Raw genomic sequence first — 456 nt, 5'->3', positions numbered from 1 at the left:
GGTGCGTGAGCAAAGGGGCTGCCCCGGCCCGGGAACGGCCCCGCGTCATCCGTGCGCCGGCAGCTGGATCCCTGAAAACAGCGGCATGAAAACACCTGGGAGATGCTGAGGAGTACAGCGGGACTTATATAACATAATGACAAGATTATATTATATATAATATAGTATAACATAATGACAAGAATATGCAGTTTGTTCCTATTATTGTAACTGATCACACGTTCTTTTCCTTTAGTTAAACTATCGACATGAAGAAATTAAAGCTTAAAGAACTGGAAAGCTGTCTTCAACACGTTGATATTTTTGAAAGTCCAAAACTGCTCCTTGAACAGTACCCAACAAGACCTCATATCGCAGGTAGAGGTTACCCACAGCCCTGGTGTCTCATAGTTCTTCTTCAGGTCTTTAAAATAAATTTTTTAAAGTGTTTTTACTGCATTATCTTCTTTGAAGCCT

The 456-nt window shown here is 41.4% G+C and overlaps 1 protein-coding gene across 1 annotated transcript in view; it reads left to right on the top strand.

Annotated features, from left to right (window-relative positions):
- The first annotated feature begins 230 nt into the window (after positions 1 to 230).
- The window catches only part of METTL5 (methyltransferase 5, N6-adenosine), a 4,158-nt gene continuing 3,932 nt past the window's right edge, over positions 231 to 456 (top strand). Inside the window, exon 1 of the mRNA XM_010162762.1 lies at positions 231 to 357. Coding sequence (XP_010161064.1) covers positions 249 to 357 — 109 coding nt within the window. The 5' untranslated portion in view covers positions 231 to 248. The remainder of the gene's footprint in view (positions 358 to 456) is intronic.

This window comes from Antrostomus carolinensis, unplaced genomic scaffold, assembly GCF_000700745.2.
Source record: "Antrostomus carolinensis isolate BGI_N321 unplaced genomic scaffold, ASM70074v2 scaffold24952, whole genome shotgun sequence".
NCBI lineage: Eukaryota > Metazoa > Chordata > Aves > Caprimulgiformes > Caprimulgidae > Antrostomus > Antrostomus carolinensis.
Note: the sequence above shows the minus strand (reverse complement) of the source record. Positions and strands in the feature narration are given on the sequence as shown.